General features: G+C 57.2%; 4 protein-coding genes across 4 annotated transcripts; 1 reads left to right on the forward strand and 3 right to left on the reverse strand.

Annotated features, from left to right (window-relative positions):
• Nucleotides 1–1,195: 1,195 nt before the first annotated feature.
• Nucleotides 1,196–3,064, reverse strand: GUITHDRAFT_175501 (collagen type protein; the record flags this gene model as incomplete). Its single annotated transcript, XM_005827950.1, has 10 exons — nt 1,196–1,248; nt 1,358–1,431; nt 1,484–1,534; nt 1,588–1,673; nt 1,836–1,874; nt 1,926–1,987; nt 2,182–2,271; nt 2,320–2,392; nt 2,445–2,689; nt 2,740–3,064. 10 exons carry the CDS (start codon nt 3,062–3,064, stop codon nt 1,196–1,198), a joined length of 1,098 nt encoding a protein of 365 aa, XP_005828007.1.
• Nucleotides 3,065–3,686: 622 nt separating this feature from the next.
• Nucleotides 3,687–9,249, reverse strand: GUITHDRAFT_142321 (hypothetical protein; the record flags this gene model as incomplete). The annotated part of the gene is made up of 13 exons (XM_005827843.1): nt 3,687–3,771; nt 3,829–3,911; nt 4,058–4,123; nt 4,173–4,247; nt 4,295–4,391; nt 4,452–4,571; nt 4,620–4,724; nt 4,768–4,868; nt 4,918–5,067; nt 5,119–5,207; nt 5,252–5,612; nt 5,953–8,824; nt 8,852–9,249. 13 exons carry the CDS (start codon nt 9,247–9,249, stop codon nt 3,687–3,689), a joined length of 4,602 nt encoding a protein of 1,533 aa, XP_005827900.1.
• A 1,214-nt stretch (nt 9,250–10,463) lies between these two features.
• Nucleotides 10,464–13,152, forward strand: GUITHDRAFT_112925 (hypothetical protein; the record flags this gene model as incomplete). The annotated part of the gene is made up of 9 exons (XM_005827844.1): nt 10,464–10,802; nt 10,855–11,045; nt 11,341–11,536; nt 11,586–11,795; nt 11,852–11,908; nt 11,964–12,086; nt 12,135–12,248; nt 12,746–12,886; nt 13,078–13,152. The coding sequence occupies 9 exons, from the start codon at nt 10,464–10,466 to the stop codon at nt 13,150–13,152; spliced, it is 1,446 nt and encodes a 481-aa protein (XP_005827901.1).
• A 245-nt stretch (nt 13,153–13,397) lies between these two features.
• Nucleotides 13,398–18,262, reverse strand: GUITHDRAFT_112926 (hypothetical protein; the record flags this gene model as incomplete). Its single annotated transcript, XM_005827845.1, has 22 exons — nt 13,398–13,566; nt 13,773–13,944; nt 13,988–14,136; nt 14,180–14,327; nt 14,381–14,596; nt 14,641–14,968; nt 15,016–15,393; nt 15,474–15,882; nt 15,928–15,983; nt 16,133–16,239; nt 16,291–16,358; nt 16,408–16,488; nt 16,588–16,697; nt 16,741–16,815; nt 16,949–17,000; nt 17,043–17,104; nt 17,148–17,244; nt 17,307–17,385; nt 17,552–17,627; nt 17,855–17,962; nt 18,095–18,128; nt 18,180–18,262. 22 exons carry the CDS (start codon nt 18,260–18,262, stop codon nt 13,398–13,400), a joined length of 3,057 nt encoding a protein of 1,018 aa, XP_005827902.1.
• Nucleotides 18,263–18,354: the final 92 nt, after the last annotated feature.

The raw sequence follows: 18,354 nt of genomic DNA on the forward strand, positions 1-18,354 counted from the left end.
ATCTCGAACCATGTTCTTCAGGTTCACGAACGCAGAGTCATATCTGCAGACAACGTCAGATGCACGAGTATCAGCACGGAACAACAACCTCTCGAGCTCTGCATCCCTATCTTCGATCAGCTTCAGGTTGTACTGGAAGTCCACCTTGAGTTTCCTGCATCCAGGTCACCGTCAGCCGCTCTTGGTTCGCCATACCTGAAGTTCTCCTTCAGGTCTGCGATCTGTCGGTCCCTCTCTGTGATGGTAGATTCCAAGGCCTGTTGCAAGGTCACATCTCCCTCATCATGGCTCAAGGTCGTTCCTGGATCCGTAGCTCGTTCATCTCCTGGAGCTCCTTCTCCTTCTGCCCTATCAGCTCTCTTAAAGCGCTGGCCGGGTTGACCGGCATGGCGTCCTGGGTGTCAAGGAAGATCGTCAGTCGTAGTTGATCACAGAGATCGCTTCACACATTTGTATTTCTCTCGTCTCTACAAGCCACTCCTATACAAGCTACCCCTTTACAACTCCATTAGATCCCTTCATGTCCTCTGCTCTGCTCTGCTCTGCTCGCATGACATCGCATCTCCTCTCATCCCTTCACATCTTTTCGTATCTTCTCTCTCCCTCTTCCCGTTCATCTCTGATTTCTACTCGCATCACTGGCTCCCTCTCGCATCTCCCGCGCTTACCTCCGCCATTCCCCGACAAACAGGTTGGTGGAGGCTGAAGTATTTCAAATTTGGCTCATAAATTGCTGCAACAAAAATGAAATTTTATGAAATGGAATCGAGGCAAGTATCAAGTTTCAAGATTTGAATACAGGCGGTCTGGTCTTCATCGCTCCTCAACTACCCACTCGCGTCATCTGCTCCTGCTCCTGCTCCTGCTCCTGCTCCTGCTCCTGCTCCTGCTCCTGCTCCTGCTCCTGCTCCTGCTCCTACTCCTCCCTCCACATAATCAGTTTTACCTTCCCCACCTCTTCAATGTTTCTTTTGAATACGCCTTCCTCTATCGTTTCTCGTCTCTCCTCCACCCACCGCATACCCACCTTCATCCTTTCGCAGCAGCAGCAGCAGCAGCTAGGTTATCTCAATCGACTCGCTCGTCGCAATCATTATTTTCAACTTCGTACAAGGCAAATTTGGTTTCATTCACTTCAAGAATGTAAAAATGGTTGGGAAAGATTAAAGTTCAAGTGTTTCACATGGAGAGATTTCTATAGCAGACAACAAGTCAATCGAAGCTGTAGTGTGTTGTGATACTCCGCCCCTGCCACAGTCATGAGACCTCCACCATCCCCTCCAAGAAACAAGGGCTAGCAACGCACTACTCTTCTCCCTATCCATCCTTCTCAGTTCCTCAAGCTCTCACTACTCACCATTGTTGCACTTGATGTAGTCGACGCCCTTCACGTAGTAGTTCCGAGGGCAGGAAACATCGCCAGTCTCACGCCTGTCGTCATCGAGTCAAGAAGCGAAGGACGAGGAAGAGAATGGAGGTGTACATGGCATGGAAGATATCGTTGCCGTTGATTACACACTCGCCAGTGACGTAGCTGACAATTCAGTCAAACTCGAGAACCCCTTTCGCTCCTCTCCTCTCCTTCACCTGCAATGCTCGGTAGCTGGGAAGCGTCCAGGAGGTCCTGGAGGCCCAGCGGGCCCTTGGATGCCGATCCCAGGGACTCCGGGAGCCTGGGGCCAAGTTAGCGAGAGCCTGAACAAAGGGGAAGCCAGAGCAAGTAGGTGCGCCAGGCCATGAGGGAGGACGGAAGGACAGACAAAAGCTGGAGGAACAAGCAGGCCAAGAGAGCGAGAACAGGAGAGGCAGGGAAGGAGTAATGTGCCATTTCTTACCCCAGGGGGACCAGGCAAGCCAGGATTTCCTCTAGGACCCTGTCAAAATCACAGCGTCAACGCCTGGAGCATGCGCGTCGCTGGTTTGACCTCCGGACCCTGCACGCCCATCGGACCGATAGGCCCCCTCTGCCCAATCTGACCAGGAATACCTGTGGGGTAGTCACTACACTTGAGTCCAGAAGCCAAGCAGTGGGAGGTAAAGATGGTGGTACACGTTGAGAAAGGTCGAGCACAGACGCGATAAGATGGCGGCCAACCACAACGAGACACAGCAACACAGATAGGAGTAGGACCAGCAAGACGATTTGAGGAGGCTACGGTGAGATGTCAGCTTTCTCTTCACCTGGAGCCCCGGGTCGTCCCGTGTCACCAGGCCTGCCTTGATCGCCAGGAGGCCCTCTCAGGCCCCGATATCCCCTAGGGCCCATGGGACCTGCCGGTGAACGTCAAGGCACGTCGCATTTTCACTCACTCCACGCACCCTGAGGGCCCATGGCACCGGGTGAGCCTGGAGAACCGTTCTGCCCTGCAGGGCCCGTCGGTCCAGGGAGACCCTACCAGGCACAGTGAGTATGTCTAGAGGACAGCGTCTTCGCGGCGGTATACCTGGGGTCCGCTCATGCCGGTTGGTCCGGGCTGCATTGCGACGGTGTTGATCCTCTGATGCAGGATCCTTGATTCGCGCGCCAACCTCCTGTCGTACGCCTGCTCCAGGTTCACGATCTTGGCGGCGAACTGCTTCTTGAGCAGTCGCATGGCAGCTCGAAGTTTCTTGATCATGTTGGCATTTTCCATGTCACCCCGTACAACCTCTCTGTTGGTTCTTTCGAGTCTGCCGATGTTCTTCTCAGCTATTTCGAACATGTCAGACCGGCATAAATATCACATAGAACGTGCAAACCTAGAGGCTCCCATGGCTTAGGTGGAGGAACCCACTCCGATTGTGACGGCTCAGCTTCCTGTTCCTGAGGAACATCTGGGGTCGCCTGCACGGCTGGTGGTGGCGGCGAAGACGGCTCTTCCTCCACCTCCTTCTCCGTTTCCTCCACGGGGTTGAGCGTTCCGGTGACTTTCCATGTGGGCATCATGGTCGTTCGCGATCCCTCGACCAGGGACGTTGGCTTCCGCTCATGGGCTCTGAGACTGACGAGGGACAGGAGGACTAAGAGGATCAGCCCTGCAGCTCCTGCCGCCGCCGCCGCCGCTCCCTGCCTCCTCCTCGACATGCCCCGAAGAGACACGGCGGTTTCGGAACCGTTGAAATCCGTTTCTGATAACGAATATTTCGATAGGCGGGGCCTGCCGGGGCCCCGGGCCCCTCAGGGCCTGGGCATCACCGTACGGTCCTGCCAGTGCCCGGGCCGGCCCAGCGAGTCACTGTGACCGCCTGAGGCTCCCGTCGGGTAGTGGCTGACGGAGCACAAGATTGTTAGACTTGTACAGTGACAAGTTGTAACAAGATCGGACAGTTTTTGCTCAAGACCAAGTTTAATGTACACAAAAGTGACTTGACCAGAATTGAGGAGCACATGAGAGATAGACTGTACGCTAGGATGTGAAACCCAAGCATCCAGACATGAGAGGACCTTAGCGAGACGGCTGGTTTACATGAGAGTTTTTGTTAACTCGGCGCTATCTGACTGGCACGGCTGGCATAGTATCGATCCATCAGTGGCACTGAACAGTGCGGGCCGGGCACGGGGCAGACGGAAGTTAATGGCCGAACTTCGGAACCGTTGAACAGGCTTGTCAGTCCGTTGTCCATTTATTTTCCGAGTTCCGGGTCTCACGAGTCATCGTCCGGGCCTCGCTCGCCTCTAGCGGCAATTAAACTCTCACTCGCCTCTTCTACTGACATCCCCGCACGCGCCCATCTTCGCACCCCACGAGGATCATGCGGGAATACGGCAGGACCTCCACGCACGAGATGTTGCTGCGACAGCCTCGGTCAGCTCAGCTTCTTACCCGCCTCCGGTCCAGCTGGGCTCACCTTCGAACGTCTCGCATCCGACTTTGATCGACAGCTCGAGGAGCGTCTGCAAACACAAGCCCTCCAGCTAGAGCAGCGACAGCCTGACAAGAGCGATAGGTACAAGCTCAGCGGTAGGAAGGAGCAGGAGAAGACTGAGGGAGAGCAGCCATAGCGTGAGGAGGAGAGGAGGGCAGTAGTAGAAGGAACAAGCAGGGAGACTAGCAGGACACAAGTGAACATGCGCTACCATCGAGCTGGGCATCACTTTCAGGTCAACCACAGGATCAGTGAGGTACAGCCGATCCCTTCCCTCCTGCGTTTCAGACGTGAGGAGGGGAGAAGAGCTTGCGCTGCTCCCGCACCTTCCCGCTCCACCTCGACAGCCTCGGCAACATCAGCCATGCTGTGCTCCACAGCAGCTCCTCTGAGCCTTCACTCTGACACAAGGCAGTCACCCCCTGCCACGTCAACCGCCTCCTCTCACATCCCACACGGCAAGCGACTTGTCCATGGAGGCAGTGATAACGTGCGTCCCCTTCGTTTCCAGCCCCGTGATCGCTCCTTCGTGCGCCCTCCACGTGCTGTAAACACATCCAGCAGCAGCTCAGCAGACTCAGCAACTCGCAGCAGGTCCGCCTGACCTCTGCAAGACCCCCGACCTGAGGTCCATCACGCACACCTGACCTGTGCTAGTGCCCATGAAGATCGACCCTCGTGATGCTTTGATGCTCAGCACGTTGTTCAGGGCAGGCGGCAGGTGCCTGCGGGCAACGTCGGTCATGCTCGCCGTCGCCAGTTCCCTCTCTCACCACTCGACTCCCTTGCTCTTGCTCCTCAGGTCTACAACCTTGACAGCGACAGGCCCAGGATACTTGGCGGTACACGCAAGGATGGCGTTGCCTCCAAACCAGAACCTGCGGCTGTGTGAGGCAAGTAACGAGCTGCTGCTGCTCCCACTCAGTCGCTGCAACGTCGCCTTCCAGGCACGCGAAGCTGGTGATGCTCGCAACATGCCCGCTCGTCAAGACGCCCTTGTGTGTCTGCATCCTCTGCAGCACCTGACGTGTTGCGTCAAGCTCGCTCGCCGGCCCTTCAGTCTCGCTGCACCTCGAAGTCCCACACGTGGATCTCAGTGTCAAGTGACACAGCCCAGGGTCTGCTGGGAAGCAGCTGGACGCGCGTCACTGGTTCGCGATGTCCTGTGTACATCCCCTCGCAGTTCAAGTTATGCGGAGACCAGAGACGGACGGTCGAGTCCTGCAGGTCAAGTCAGAGGAGAGGAGGGGCGGGTAGCGAGGATGTGCGGACTTTGCTTCCTGTGAAGAAGACTCGCTCGCTGGGATGCCGACAGATGCACTTGACGTTTCCTGTGTGTCCCTTCCACGAGCACGCGAGAGCTGAGGGAGAAGTGAGAGGCTCGTCTCGCAACCTCCTCCTCCACCTCCATTGAAGGTCCACTCCCACGACCTGTCCTTGACCACGATGCTCCCTTCTCCCGCCTGCCGCTGCTCCCCGAAGCCCGACCAGCGCGCTATCCCGCTCTCTCGATCCGCCGCCCTCCTGTCCTCGGCAAGCGATCGAGTCGGGAGAGGCTTGGAGGACGCATGTTTGGCGACAAGAGACTCGATGAAGGCATGGTTGCGAACAGCTTGACGGATCGTCGACTGCCACTGGGCGCAGGAAGGGTCGGAGGGAGGGACAAGATCAAGCAGGGAGTGGTAGACGTCATGGACTATGTCAGCGCTGTACATCAGCTTCAACTGACTCCTGCTCTCTGCCGACAGCCCGCGCTGAGAAGACGGCTGGGAGGGACAAGTCAAGGCTTGCGAGAAGGAAAGGAAGGGAAGTGAGGGCAACTAGACATGAGGAAGGAGAAAGACGAAGAAAAACGAGAACGGAGGGACGAGAGAGGAGGGAGAGAGGTGGGGGACAGGACGGAGAGAGAAAGGAGCGACAAGGGAGAAGGAAGGGAGAAAGGAAGAACCACAGGAGGAACCACAGGAGGAACCACATGAGGAACCACAGGAGGAACCACAGGAGGAACCACAGGAAGAACTTTCCTCTCTCCCTTCCCTCTCCCTTTTCCCTCCTTGCTGAAGGGGAGAGGAAGAGCAGAGGATGGGGAGACGAGAGGGCACTTACATCCGACCCTCCGAGCCCGAGGGGATTGCTACCAGTCACAAACCCCTTGGAATAAATTTGAGTCAGCGACATAAGCCAATTAGCGAGTCCGAGGAGGAGATGCTTTCTGACTGCGTCTGGTCCTGACTTGCCCAGCAGGTCGCAGAGAATACTCGTAGTCACCATGACAGACTCTCTCGAAGTCATCCGACTGCCCCCCTCCTCCTCCTGCTTGCACTCTCTTACAGGAACCTCTGTCAGGAGGCGGAGCAGGATGGAGTTGTGGAGGAGGCAGAGGTCCATGGAGCTCGTGCTGGATACCATGGGCAGCATCTGCTCGATCGTCGTCAAGATCAGCAGAAAAGAGTCTCTGCGCGTGAAAGTCTTCCCGTCCTTCCCAGCTCCGCCCGCCCTCTGCCCATCGCTATCATCGGGGGACCTCTCCTCTGCCAGCGTCTTGTGTGCCGCCACTCCTCTCCTCCCCTCCGTCGACCCGAAGGTCCAGTCGTAGAGGACGGCGAGCATGCGCGGGACGAGGAGCTGGGAGCACCAGACCTCTCCCATCTTCGTCCCAAGATCCACTAGGAACCCAGAGACCCGCCCTGAGGCATCCCGGGCGAGTTTTGGGACGAGGGGGTCGGCGATGTGGATCAGGCTGACTGCCTCCCCTAGCACTTCTCCTGTGAGGCCCACCAGGGTTCGAGAGACGCGGGAGGAGACGGTAGAGCTCGGCGAGTTCACGAGGAGGGCGAGGAGGCGAGGGAGGAGGGAGTGGAGGAACGAGTCAACGCCGAACGAGTCGATCCATCCGGCGACAGAGGACACGTCGAGGAGCCCAGCCATCGCCATCGCCTCCTGCTTGCTGTCCCGGTCCGTTTTGCTTCCGCTGGAGATCAGCTGGAGCAGGTGGGGCAGGACCAGTCTTTCGCTCTCCTTCTGCCCGATGCCTCTGCAGAAGATGGGAACAATGGAGCGCAGAACGTCAACCTCCTGCTCCTCCTCCTCGAACGCCTGAAGGATGTCAGGCAGGAGGGTGAGGAGGAGGGGAGATCGCATGAGAGCAGCGGAAGCTCGATGCGTGTCCTGGAGGACAGCTCGGACCTTCTCTCTTCTCATCCCCGCGTTCACGGAGCAACGGAGGAGCTGCACGAGCTCGAGGAGGGGATGAAAATACTCAGGGAAGATGCGATGGGAGGAAAGAGCTTTCAAAGGCTCCGCAGGTCCAGGTGCGATCGATTTGACGTCCGTTGAGATCGACTGCGAGTATTCCCCCAGCAGGCCGAGCCGAAGCACCTTGTCGCTGTTGAAGGGTTCTTGAACGGACGTCAGCACCTTCGACTTGCTCTCAACGTCTGATCGCAACATCCTAGCGAGACACTGACTGGTCCTCGCATGCTCGAGAGCGTCCTGAAGTAGAGCTGGGATGGAGCCCGCCCGTGACTTGTTGCCCTCCTCTCCCAATCCTCCTCCTCCTGCCTGCAGCTGCTTGACGGAGTCCACGAACGATCCCAAGGGGAAGTCGACTGAGGGGAAGTGACAGAGAGAGTCGTTGAGCAGGTGAGAGTCGCTCAAAATCAGCTCCATCATCGTCGAGTTATCGTGACATATGTAGGAGGAGAAGTTGCCGACAAAGTTGAGATCCCTTCTCGTCGCATCCTCCCCCAAGCACGAGCCTCCTGCTCTCCCGGAGCAGCCACTGGCCTCCATCAGCACTAGATCCTGCACAAGGAGAAAGGCGGAGTTTGACTCGTCCGTCAGCAGGCAAGACTCGTCAAAGCCCAGGGAGCTGAAAGTTCTTTCCGCTCCTTCTCCTTCATCCCCCGAGCTCCTCTGACTCCTTCCCAACACCTCCCGATGCGCGTTCGACGGTCGGATCAGCATCTCCATGTCTACCCGCTCCCCGATCGCCTTTCGGATCCCAGCAAACAGCGACTTCTTCGTCTTCTTCTCTGCCACCACCTTCAAGGTTCCTGTCTCGCTCCCTCCCTCCTCCTCCGCAACCTGGACAGGGTGATCTGCCTCCACCGGACGTTCGCGGGAGGAGCAGGAGGAGTCGGAGGAGACGAGGTATCGCTCGATGTTGGCGACCTTCTGCTTGTTCGAGACCCTCCGCGGGGGGTGCGGACGTTGGAACAAGACGCAGAACCCGCGGTAGGACGGGAAGGTATTCTCCTTCAAAGGCACGTTCTTGGCGTCGATCGCCTCCTGTCCGACTAATTTGCAACCGAACGTGAGGTCGATCCACTCGTGCAGGCTCGCCGACACCTCATCGCTCTCGAGCATCATGCGGTGCTGCTCGATGAAGTGATGGGGCGACTGAGCCCAGGAGGGCAGGAGCAGGTCGGGCATGTCCGAGTGAGTGGAGGAGAAGACCTGGGGGTCGCAGAAGAACTCAGGGATGCACTCGTCTGGCGTCCACGCGTAGAGCCGCTCGAGGGAGGACGGGTACTCGTGCGGCTGCCATTGCGAACGGACGACCTGGAGCAGGCGGCTGCGGGGGAGCCTCCGGGCGAGGTAGATACAGTAGGTCAGCTCGGACAACAGCTCCGTCACGTGATGCGGCGAGGAGCTCCTCCAGCTGACGTCGAGCTGAACGTCCCCCCTTGTCAGCCTCAGCTTTGACTTTGACAGGTCTCGCCAACCGCCGAAGGGAGCATGGAGGTCCGAGACCCATGGCAAGATGGGGTGAAAGGAGGGGTCCCCCAGTCGTCGCCCTGCCATGGCGTTGAGGGCCATGAGGTAGTCGAAGTTGGAGCAGGTCCCCTCAGCCCAGCTCCGTGTCATCGAGAGCAGGCTCCATCTGTTCGGCAGCCGGTACACCTTCCCTGCTCCCTCCACCTCCTCCTCCGCCCGAGCCCTCAAGTCGGCAAGCTGCTGGACTTGATTTGAAGGTCTGCTGGAAGGGAATAGCAGGTTACACCTGATGGTCCAACTCGCGTCGATCGACAAGCTCCGGACGTCCAGGCAGCCCAAGGCAAAGGAGTGACGGTGAAGGGACTCGACTAGGAGAGCTACCTGGTAGAGGAGGAAGAGAACGTTCGTCGAGTCTTGTGCGAGCCGGTCCTGATCGAACCTGATGACGTCGGCGACAGAGGTCGGCACGAGCTTGCTCACGACGATCAGCGCTCTTGCTGGAACGAGAACAACATCTGAGATCTCCGGCAGGAAAGAATGTCGCGGGACAACAAGGAGACCACAAGATCGTGACCCGTCTGCCTGCCTGCTGCGAGGAACAGGTTGGTAGAAGAGGGTGAAAAATCTCATAAAGTCTGTCAGGCCTTTCACACTTTCACCAGCTTCTGGCAAATCTTGCCCCATGGCAGAGTGTGACAAGGCAAGGCAGGGAAAGCATCTCCCTGACCCTCGGAACCCCAATCCGCTATCGGCAGAACGTGAACAAGGACCGTCCCCCTAGTTCCCTCCTCTTCCTCCTCCTCCTCCTCATCATCGTCATCATCATCATCGATCTTCTCTCGAACATCGGTCGATTGCCAGACGAGGTCAAACTTGTCCTCCTGTTCGTCGAGACTAGTGCACAGTGACAGGCATGCAGCGCTCTTCCACCCACTGGCGAGGCAACAAACGAACCTTTCGCCTTTGCCATCGTAGTCGTACAGGATCGCATCCCGCTGAGACTCCTCAAGGAGCCTCTGAAGGAACATCCTCCTGCTCTCATGTACCGCCATCCTGCTACGGGTTGCTCTCATGTACCGCCATCCTGCTACGGGTTGCGCCGTGTTGTGTCGGCGGTGAAATCACCACATTTTCCCCTGACAAAATCCGCAACATAAAACGTTTTAGATGCATCCTGGTACAGACATTAAAATACATATTAATAAGTATGATGATGATTTGCTTACTATGTTGAGTGTATCGATATATAATATTTTACTGCATATAAACAGCAAAGCACTACCAAGATCACTTATAAACTTTAAATATATTGTAAGACTGTTTTGGGCGAACGATGCCACGACACGGACGGCGAAGGGAGAAGAGGAAGGGATGGCGGGAGGAGAGAGCGACATGAAGGGATGAGAACAGAACAGGGAAAGGACGCGGGTAGATGGAGGAGCAGAAGAAGGGGGCAGGAAGGGAGCAGGATGATGGAGGGCAAGACTGGGAATGATATAAGTGCGAAACAGAAATGAGAGGTTGGGAATGCCACAATTCGAAAAGTTCAAAGCCAAAGCTAGCCGTCTTTCCTGTGATGACATGGTGCCTTGCAGACATCAAGATATGGATTTTGATGAAACGGCGTCAAGAATTCAGAGTCTAGGTCAATCTGTGCTTGTTTGACCGCGTGTATGAGGACTGATTTCGAAACCAGCCGCGGAATTACGAAATCTTGAATCAGAGCATGAGAGCGAGCGGCAGAGTCTTAACCTAGAGTCATTGTCTGCTCAGATTGTCGAGGAACATGCTGATCTCAGACCCATCTCAGCAGGTGAGCGTTTGAGCTCTAGCAATCACATGGAGCTGACGGAATTGAAGCTGATAAGGGCAGGGGGGCTGAAGTTTCCTTTGAACGCATGTCGTTGAACATCGAGGACAAACAAGCTCGTCATCCGAGCTTGCTAGAACGTAGCGAGGAGCTCCTGAGATCTCAGAGAGCGTTCTCCGACCTTTCCTCAAGACATCAGGAACAGCTTTCCAGCGCCCCCAAGATGTTCGAGGAGAGAACAAGAGACGGTCGAAGTGGGACGCTGACCCGTCAGGTCCTGGGGAGAAATCCTCGAGTAGAGGAGAAAGAGGAGGAGGAGGAATCCGCTCTCCTGCTCGACATCCGCAAGGACCCGACTAGAACATCCTTCAAGCGCGACGCCTTCCTTTCGACCCTCATAACGGGCGAGCACGCGGATGTCGAGAAGGTCTGTCCCGCCCTCCTGCTGGCCGTCTGATGACGAGGATGGTGGCGAGCAGGAGCTCAGGTACCGCAAGAGCCTGCGGGACAAGGACGCTCGTAGCCAGCAGGGCAAGGGGCTGCAGCAGGAGCTGGGGGGCTATAAGGAGGCGGAGAAGCTCCTCAAGTCTCGTCCTCCTCTCAAAGACCCCTTCGACCTCGTCCAGGGCCTCTGTAGATACACTCCTCGCCCAACTGACCCCGAGCTGAGGTAATCGTCTGCATGCCCACTGCTTCCCTTCCCTTCCCTCCCGTTCCCTCTACTCCCCTTCTCTTCCCTCTACTTCCCTCCCCTTCTCTTCCCTCTCCTTCCCTTCCCTGCTCTACTGCTCCTCTTCTTCCCTCCCCTCCTCCCCTCCCTTCGCCAGTCTCTCCCCCTCTCTCCCTCACTCTCTCTTCCTTCCCTCTCCTCTTACCTCTCTTCCCCCTCCTTTGCTTCGCTCCTCTCATCCTGTTCCTCCTTGGTCCACTCGTTTCTCCTCTGTCAGCGCGTGAATTTCCCGCAGGAAGTCGCGCTCTGCCAATCGTTACGCCTACTCCGGTGAACCTCCTCCCTTGTCCCCGTACCATCCCACCGCAGCCACAGCGAGCATCAAGACGTCGGGAGGTGCGGGGGAACGAAGAGGGGAAGACGGCAAGACGACAGGGAAGGAGCGGATGGGGTTGCAAGAGAGGACGAAGGACACGGAGAAGCTTGCACGAGTAGAGTTGTTATGTTGCTGTTGAGATTTCATGACATGAGAGAATGCAGGAAGACTTGGAATCGTTTCTGATGGGAAGGAGCGAGGAGATAGATTGGAAGCTGAACAATCGCAATCATACCCAGAAAAACCAAATTGACAACCAAAATGACAAGCACGAAATTCACAACCATCGCGAGAGCAAGCAAGCCGAAAGTGCAAAAATAGCAAGTGTGGCCCATCCACGTGAGGCTCCGAGCAAATCTACAACTGAGTGGAAGGTGACAGAATTGTTTGATGCCCAAAAACTTGTTGGAGTTTACGTGTTTACAATCAGCACGAGAAAGCATCAATAGCATTTACAGCACCAACACCAACTCCTTCTCATGATCACGTACATCTTTTTGCCTGCGCTTCTGCGCTGTCAGCTCATGTCTGGTCTCAACTAGATCAACAAGGCTCCTCCTCCCGCTCCTCCTGCTGACAAACCCTCCAACATCCACTCGACGGCGTCAAACGACACCAGCGCCTCAAGCAGAGGAAGGCTGGGGATCGGAGGATTTCTGCGGGGGGTGAGGGGTGGGACTGCAACAGTCTCCTGTACTGATGACGCATGAAAGATGTTCGGATGTGCTGACCGGCGGGAAGGAAATCCGAAGAGGATGCAGAGTGCGCAGGAGGAGCCGCCGGGTCGAGGGAAGGCGGAGATTCAGGGGATCAGAGCAGGTCAGGAAGTGAGGGAGGACGAGGAGGGGATGGAGGGGAGATGGAAGAATGAAGGAAGTGACAAGGAGGAGGAGAGGAGCAGAATGTGGAGAGAAAGGAGGAAGAGGGACAGGGAGGAGAGGTGAAGCGAGAGGGCGAGGAGAGGGCGAGAAAAGATGAGGAGAACAGAGGAGGAGGGAGGAGGAGTAGGATGCTAAAATGGGCTGTAAGATGTATGTTGTGGGGGCGCGAGGACCAAGGTGGACTCGATGAACAACAAGGATGCTGATACAAATGGAGAGAGCTGGAAGGTTCAGAAAGTCTCTCCCTCTCCCTCTCCTTCTCTCCCTGTCCTTCTCTCCTCCTCTCCCTCTCCTTCTCTCCTCCTCTCCTCTCCCTCACGTCTGTCTCTCGTCTTTCTATCCCTTCTTTCTTGTCTCTATCATCTCCTTCTCGCTCCCTCCTCCCCGCCCTTCTCTTCCTCCTCTTCCTCCTCTCCTCCTCGCTGCCTAAAATCACTGCTCAGGTCATCTACAAGAGCTCCTCTCCGAAGACGGACAACGACGTTGAGATCTCCCTCCCCCTCCGTCTCGCGCTCTCTCGCCGCAAGCTTGACTCCCTTCACGAGCTGCTCGCGGCAGTCGGCGAGGAGGCGCAGCTGCGAGGGGTACGAGTGTCCTCCTCTCAGGTAGCAGATAAGGGAGGAGGGGGATTGTGGAAGAAAGAGAAGTGAGGAGGAGAAGTGAGGAAGAGGGCTGTGAAGGAGGAGGGAGGGAAGGAGGAGGGAGGGAAGGAGGAGGAGGAGGAGAAAGAGGAGGAGGAGGAGGTTTATGATCTCGTCCTCAGCATGCCCGCCAGGTGATCCTCAGCGGGGAGCCGGACAACGTGCAGTACGGTCAGGACCTCTTGGAAGCCGTGCTGAATGAGGCCTGAGAGATGGATATCTTTACTAGCGAGTAGACTAGAGGAAACAGCAATGCCCCTCCTGTCCTCCTCCTGCTTCCCTTCCTGCTTCCCTTCCTGCTTCCCTTCCTGCTTCCCTTCCTGCTTCCCTTCCTGCTTCCCTTCCTTCTTCCTCTTCCCCTCTCTGCCTTCCTCCTCCCTCCCTCCATTGTCCTAGTCCTTCCCTTGCTCTTCCTTCTCGCCCCATCTTCGTTGCTGCCCTCCTCATCCAGGACTCACTCTGCCCACCCGCTGTCGAAGTTGAGCAGGAAGGACAGTGCACGGATGGCCTCTGCTCCTGTGAAGTCGTCCTTGCTCTCCGTCAGCCCCTGCAGGGCCTCTATGGCCCCTCCCTGCACCATTTGCAGCATGCAGTCTGCATCTGCTCTGATCTCTGCTATGTTCCTGCACGCGCATGTGCGTCATCATGGGATGCGAGGGAGGAGGGGGGAGGGCGTGAAGGCGGAGGAGCAGAGCGGAGAAGCAGGGCGGAGGAGCAGGGCGGAGGAGGAGAGCGGAGGAAGAGCAGGGCGGAGGAGGAGAGCGGAGGAGGAGCAGGGTGGAGGAGGAGAGCGGAGGGTGTGAGGCGGAGGATCGCGCGCGTCTCTCACGCCAGGGTCGTCGCTCCTTCTCTGCGATATTTGGGGACTGACGACCGACAGAGGCCGACGATGAATCCCAGCGCTCCTCCCTTGACCAGCAGCACATGCACGTCCATGCAGACTGCGAGGGCGGCAAGCACGCGGCTAGCTTGCATGTGCAGGTCGAGATGGACAGTCTCTCCTGCTCAAGCTCAGCTGTAGCCCAGCAGCAAGTCAGCTCGGACCATCGCTGACGCTCTCGTCGGGCTCGCAGATCAACGTGCGGGGAGTTCCGGCGAGCTTGACGAGGGGGGGGATGGCGTTGGAAGAGACAATCGTGCTCGCATGCTCCGCAGTCCATGACAGCCGCTTCAAGGCCTTGCAAGCGAAGTACCTGAGAGTCGCTTCTCAGCTGCTGCCCAGCTAGCTCGTCTCACCTGGCGTGGTAAGGGCCGTGCTGGAGGGTGCTGATAAGGAAAGAGATGACGGGGCTGTTGAGGAGGACGGAGGACTTGACGGGAGGAAGGCAGAGGTTGGCGAAGACGCCGCAGACTAGATGTTGCTGGTCAACGCGTGAGGAGGATCCTGCGGCAAGAAGACGTCAAGTCAGCAGCCACGTAGCTCAGGTCAGCAGCGACCGAGCTTGACGAGTTCGTCGACGAGGGCGCCGTCTATGTACATCCTGGCGTACTGCAACTTTCGGCTGGAGTTGAGGAGGAGGAGGAGAGCCGAGGTGGTCAGCTCAGGGTCTCCCTTGCCGTTCAGGTCCCGCAGGCTCAAGCGATGCCGATGGATCAGGTCGAGCGCCGAGTCGTTGAGGGCGAGGAAGGAGAGCGCTCGCACCGCGTGACGACCTGCAGGACTTGAGCTGGGGGCGGGGAGGAAGAGGAGAGGGTACAGGTGGAGACGTGCTTGGACTGGAGGCAGCCGACGAGAGACTCGACGATCCTCTCCTGCTCAGCGACCTGCGACCTCACTTGCTCCTCGCTAGCGCTCAGCGCCACCAGCATCTCGCATGCGATCGCGTTGCTGTCGGCGTGCGGGGACCCCAACAGCTTCTCGAGTGGGGGCAGGATGTGGAGGGCGACCAGCTGCCTGATGAGCTGCTTGTGTTTGCACATTCGCAGGACGGCAGAGGCGGCCTCCAGCTGGAGATGCGGGTCGTCAACGTGCATGTACTTGATCAGGCAGGACGCCAGCCCTCTGGTCATCAGCTCCTGCGCCACCTGCGTGACGTCACCAGCCCCCCCCCTCCTCGTCCCCCTCCTCTCACGCTCTGATCCTTCACAAGGGCTCCGGAGAGCGCGCAGACGCTGGTCTGAATGGGAACGTTGGGAGTGTCGAGGACGCGCATCATGACCTCTATCCCTCCTCTCTGTAGGAACTCCGAGCAGAACCTGTCCTCTCGTTCGCACAGCGCTCCTAACACGTTTGTGCTTTCCCTGATCATCGCCTCAATATTCATCTCTTCGTTCCCCGTCTCCATCCTCTTCTTCACTCCCTCGACCTCTGACTTTGCCTCCTCCAGCATCTGCTCTGCTTGCTTCAACACTGACTTGTTCCGCAGCAGCATCGTCATTTCCCCTCGCCCACCCTCCTTTAGCTGCGCCTTGGCTGCGGTGATCCCCTCCTCACAGCTCCTCACATAATCCTGCGGGATCATGAGAGGAGGAAGGGATAAAGGAGGAGCAAAAATAGAAAGGAAGCAAGCAGAAGAAAGAGCAGGAGCACCACCAGCACCAGCACCAGCACCAGCACCAGCAGCAGCAGCAGCAGCAGCAGCAGCAGCACCAGCAGCACCAGCAGCACCAGCAGCACCAGCAGCACCAGCAGCACCAGGTTTACCTCCTTCTCCTTCAAGATGGTTTTCAGCCCTTCCTTCCAGCGCGGCTCGCAGAGCTCGAGCAGCGTCTTCATCCCCTCTCGCCGGGCGATCTCCGTCCTCGCTCTCAGCTCCTCCGCCAGGATACGCATGAGCTTGAGGCAGGAGAGCTTGAGAGAGGTGATGGAGGAGCCCAAGAAGTCAAAGAGAACGTCCCAGCTGATCTTCGAGCTGATGAAGGATCGTTTCTGCTGGGATCGTGCTTCCACCGTCAGTCTCTCGAGGCTCTGGATGGACTGCTCAGGGAGGTAGACAGATCTGAGGAGGGCTTAGAGGAGGAGGCAGAGCCGTCACGTCACTCACTTGACCACGTCAGCGAGGCTTCTGTCTCGCCTCGCAGGCTCCACCTCGATCAGATCCTACCGCTCCTTCATGCACGAAAGCGAGGAGGAGGAGGAGGAGGAGGAGGAGGAGGGGGGGGGGGGAAGGGGGGCGGGGGGGTAGAGACGGACGGACGGACGGACGGACGGACGGACGGACGGAGCAAGGGAAGCAGACGAGGTCTCACCTGCGACGACTCTTGTGTTTGCAGTGAGTTCACAACCTGCTTCTGCTTTCTCGGGCTCCAGACCCAGTCCAACCCGAACTTGCGAGACAGATAGCGGCCAACCTGATCTGTCAGCGCATGTCAGGACGCGCATCTGAAGCTTCCTTTTGCCTCTTCACCTATCTGAGAGTGCTTCAAGCGGTCAGCAAACGCGATGAACTCTACAATCTCTCCATCGAAATATTTTCTGGACGTGAGTTACACGTGTTGTTCATTGCAAGATAGATCGATACAACCTTCCGTCCGCGTCCAGCCCGAACAAGACATGAGTGAAGTAGGCCGAGGCTTCGGGTGACTGCGACAGGTCGACATGCCCGCTGCTGCTCTGTGAGCGCGAGGAGGGAGAGAGAGATGAGGAGCGGAGGGAGAGAGAGATGGAGAGAAAGAGAGAGGGAGGGAGGAGAGAAGGTGAGAACCTCGGCACGTTCCTACATCCGTTGATGTACATTGAGATCTGACTGCCAACCTTTCTTAGCAGGACGATGGAGAACTTGGTGGGGTCATCGCCTTCAGTCACACACGATTCCTTCCTGCCTGTCAGCGCGCCGCCATGTCTGCCTTCTCCGCACCTTTCCTGCATGGACCTTGAAGCGAGGCTCGTACGTCTTCTTGCCATCGAAGCTTTGTTCGATTGCAACTTGAAGCTGCTTGACTAGTCAGCTCCTCCTCTAGTGCCTCCCCTGCTCCCTCTAGTCCCTCCCCTGCTCCCTCTAGTCCCTCCCCTGCTCCCTCTAGTCCCTCCCCTGCTCCCTCTAGTCCCTCCCCTGCTCTGCCCACCTCAAGGCTCCAACCACTCTCGGAGTCCAAGAGCGTGAAGATGGGCCACGGGCTGCGGTCTGATCAGCCTCGAGCAGGAGACTTGTGTTCGGACCTGTTGCCCTGGCTGAGGTAGGACTTGCACACTATGAAGATGCTGAAGCTGCTCTCCTTGACCTGCGCCCGGTCAGACCTCGACGGAGCCGCATGCCTCCTTCACGTTGCCGCTGAGTTGCCTCGCAAGCATTGAGTTCTCTTGGATGTACATGTACTTGTCTGTGGAGAACTTGATGGAGGGGTAGTAGTTGATGATGTTTCTATGGTACAACCTTGACAACAAGGTATGAGGGGTATGAGAGGAGAGGTCTTCTCAGCTCACGGTTGGTACATGGCCGCCGGTTGACACGCGTGAGCCTGAATGCCTTGAAACACCTGAGAGCTCGCTCCAGCTGTGCCAGCTATGAGATGTTAGCGATGAGGAAGCAGGAGAAGGAGCATGAAGTAGGAAACAGAAGCAGGTTCAGGTGCAGGTGCAGGGAGTAGGAGCAACAGCAGCAGCAGCAGCAGCAGCAGCAGCAGCAAAGAAAGCAGCAGCAGCAAAGAAAGCAGCGGCAGGCCTCTTACTTGGGTTGAGGAAGAGCAGGTTGCCTTGCCTTGCTATCACTTCTATCCTTCTCTCTGGCACCTTTGAGTCCTCAACCTACTGGACGTCAGACCTTGTCGCGGGCCATGAAGATGCACAAGAACGAGCGGATGATCGGAGGAAGCAGCATCGAAGATGTCCAGAGCATCTGAGACAACATGATGAAAGATACACTAGCCCTAACTCAACCTTGCTGACTCGATATCTCAACTTGCGTTGCTCCTGATTGAAACGACTTGGAGCAGGTGATTCGGAGAGGGAGAGCACTGATATTCAATGTCAACCTCAATCGCACGAGGAGACACTCGCCTGTCATGTATGATCGCAGTCTTGCTGCCATGAGGTTGGCTGTGATACTCCAGCTCCTCCAGCTTCAGCCACCCGACAAGGAACTGAAGGAATCATCATGAAAACGACAACGAGCAGAAGGTGATTCGAAGATGAGTGATTGCGATGATACTACGGTCATGCTACCCAACGAACACAGGGAGGATGAAGCAGCAGGAGCATATGATCTCAGTGACCTTGAAGCTCGGGTTGGGCCAGGGACCAGATGGGCTACAGGTCATCCATGTCAAACGAGAGCAGCAGCCCGTCTCTCCCTCTCACCCTCGTTTACTTGCCTCCATGATGTCCTCCCGCTCCCTCGTCGCCATCCTCCGATCCTCCGCCATCTTCCGTTCTTCCGTCATGCCCAATCCTTCGTCATGCTTGATCCTCTGCCCTCTCCTCCTCCTCTTCTTGGCTCATCGCCTGATCTTGTAGGTGATTACTTGCTCGACGA

The sequence above is a fragment of the Guillardia theta genome, assembly GCF_000315625.1.
Source record: "Guillardia theta CCMP2712 unplaced genomic scaffold GUITHscaffold_63, whole genome shotgun sequence".
Taxonomy (NCBI): Eukaryota; class Cryptophyceae; order Pyrenomonadales; family Geminigeraceae; genus Guillardia; species Guillardia theta.